Source organism: Mesitornis unicolor, unplaced genomic scaffold (genome assembly GCF_000695765.1).
Source record: "Mesitornis unicolor isolate BGI_N332 unplaced genomic scaffold, ASM69576v1 C13357323, whole genome shotgun sequence".
NCBI lineage: Eukaryota > Metazoa > Chordata > Aves > Mesitornithiformes > Mesitornithidae > Mesitornis > Mesitornis unicolor.
The window spans coordinates 1-1,924 of NW_010222366.1; the positions used below are offsets into that span (position 1 = coordinate 1).

At 49.2% G+C, this 1,924-nt stretch overlaps 1 protein-coding gene across 1 annotated transcript; it reads left to right on the top strand.

Annotated features, from left to right (window-relative positions):
* Nucleotides 1-826: 826 nt before the first annotated feature.
* Nucleotides 827-1,743, top strand: KLHDC10 (kelch domain containing 10; the record flags this gene model as incomplete). The annotated part of the gene is made up of 2 exons (XM_010193244.1): nucleotides 827-1,048; nucleotides 1,589-1,743. Coding segments are annotated over 2 exons (377 nt in total), but the record flags the coding sequence as incomplete, so codon positions are not given.
* Nucleotides 1,744-1,924: the final 181 nt, after the last annotated feature.

Sequence of the window (1,924 nt, forward strand, 5' to 3'; positions counted from 1 at the left end):
AACGTGCTGTGATTCTGTGATTCTGTGATGAAATTGAAGCAAACTCAGAATTACTTTTTGATCCCTTGTCAGCGAAGCCTTCAGTTGCCGTTGTCCAACAAGAACGTTGCTGTTGAGCTTTTTCTGGACTGAATCGGTCTTTTTGCTTATTCCAGTTAAGGTTTGAGCTTCAATTGTCCTCCCTGCTTTTATTTCCATTGGGTTTTAGGGAAGAGGGATGGGTAGACAGCGGGTTTCCCTTTGGGAAGGGTTGTGTCTGTGAGTTGTCAGGCTCAACCTGTAGGATCTCACGTAGGTTCCTTCCCTGCTGCTCTCCCTCCCAGTGCAAATGCCTTCGTCTATGAGCAGATTTCACTTGCTGGGTCAGACCTACCTCGCTTAATGTTTAGGAAGCTCAAGGTTTTCCAAGGTGAAAGAGCCTTCTTGAAAGACAGCAGCAAAGGAGCAGAAACAGAGAGGTTTGTGTAGGAGGGAGAGCAAGTCACTACTTTTCTTCTTTGTTCCGGCTTTAAATAGAAACTTTTTGGAGCTGTTTCCCAAGTGAAATTTGCCATAGAGGGTTTCAGAAGGGGGAAGTTGTAAGATATATCAGAAATAGCTTTTACAGAAGGGTTCTCATGCATCCATCTGCAGACAGATGTGGTCCCAGGGGCCAGAGTGGACATAAATGAGATGGTGGCACACGAAGGCTCTCCCCGTTCCTGCGCGGTGCGGTGGATCTGTCATTACAGAACCGTTTCCTCCTGGCTGCAGCCTTTTCCCAACAGAAAGCAGCTCCTCTGCTGACGCTTCACTGAACCCGTTTCACCTTCTCATTTTGCTGTAGGCCACAGATCTCCACCAGCAAGAAGCGGCCATCGTTGCGTGGCGGATAACGCCAACTTGTACGTGTTTGGAGGCTACAATCCCGACTACGATGAGTCCGGGGGGCCAGAGAATGAAGACTACCCTCTCTTCAGGGAGCTCTGGCGGTACAACTTTGCTACAGACACCTGGCATCAGATGGGCACCGAAGGCTACATGCCCAGGGAACTCGCCTCCATGTCACGTACGTATGGAAATTCAATTCCTGGAGCTATTTTAATCCTTGGTGTCCTCGGTGGCATGCAAAACAGGGCAAGAACTAGGAAATCTGGATCCTGTTTCCAACTCTTCTGCAAATAGCCCTTGAGCTTGGGTTGGTTTTGTGATTTTTTTTTCTCCCCCTTTTCGCTTGGGTTGAGGCAGAGGGAAGTTAAAAATAGTGAAATGCAAGAGGTGATCTTCAGGTATTTGGTTTGATGGTTGCAAGGCACCTGCGCTTTCAGCAGCGAGGTGCTCGGTGCCATCAGACATCTCAAAGCATCCCCAAAATAGTTCTCTTTGTTCACCAGTCATTTTTAAAAGCAGAGGCCTTTGGTTACCATGGTTTTAGCTCGCGTTCTTTCTCTTTCCAGAGCATTTTCAAAGCCGTAGATGCGTAGTGTGAATTGTAGGGTACTGGGACAATATTGAACGCTCGCTGCCTGCTGTCACCGGAGCAGAGAGGTTGTTCTGTTTTACTGCGTCTCACAGCAACGAGCATCTCTGCTCTGTCTCTCTCTCCTAGTTGTATTGCACGGCAACAACCTGCTCGTGTTCGGGGGCACCGGGATCCCCTTTGGGGAGAGCAACGGCAACGACGTTCACGTCTGCAACGTCAAGTACAAAAGATGGGCCCTGCTCAGCTGCCGAGGAAAGAAACCCAATCGAATCTACGGCCAGGTACGAAGGACACCCCTTGTTGAGGCATTTGGGGTGTGCCTGCGTACGCCGCGCTGTGGCATCCCAAAAAAAGGGATCACAGCGTAGACGTTTCTTCCCTGCTGCTAACCAGAGTTGTTCTCTATGTACAGAAGTGTAAGGAAAGGCAGGTATCACAGAATCACAGCACGTTAGGGATTGG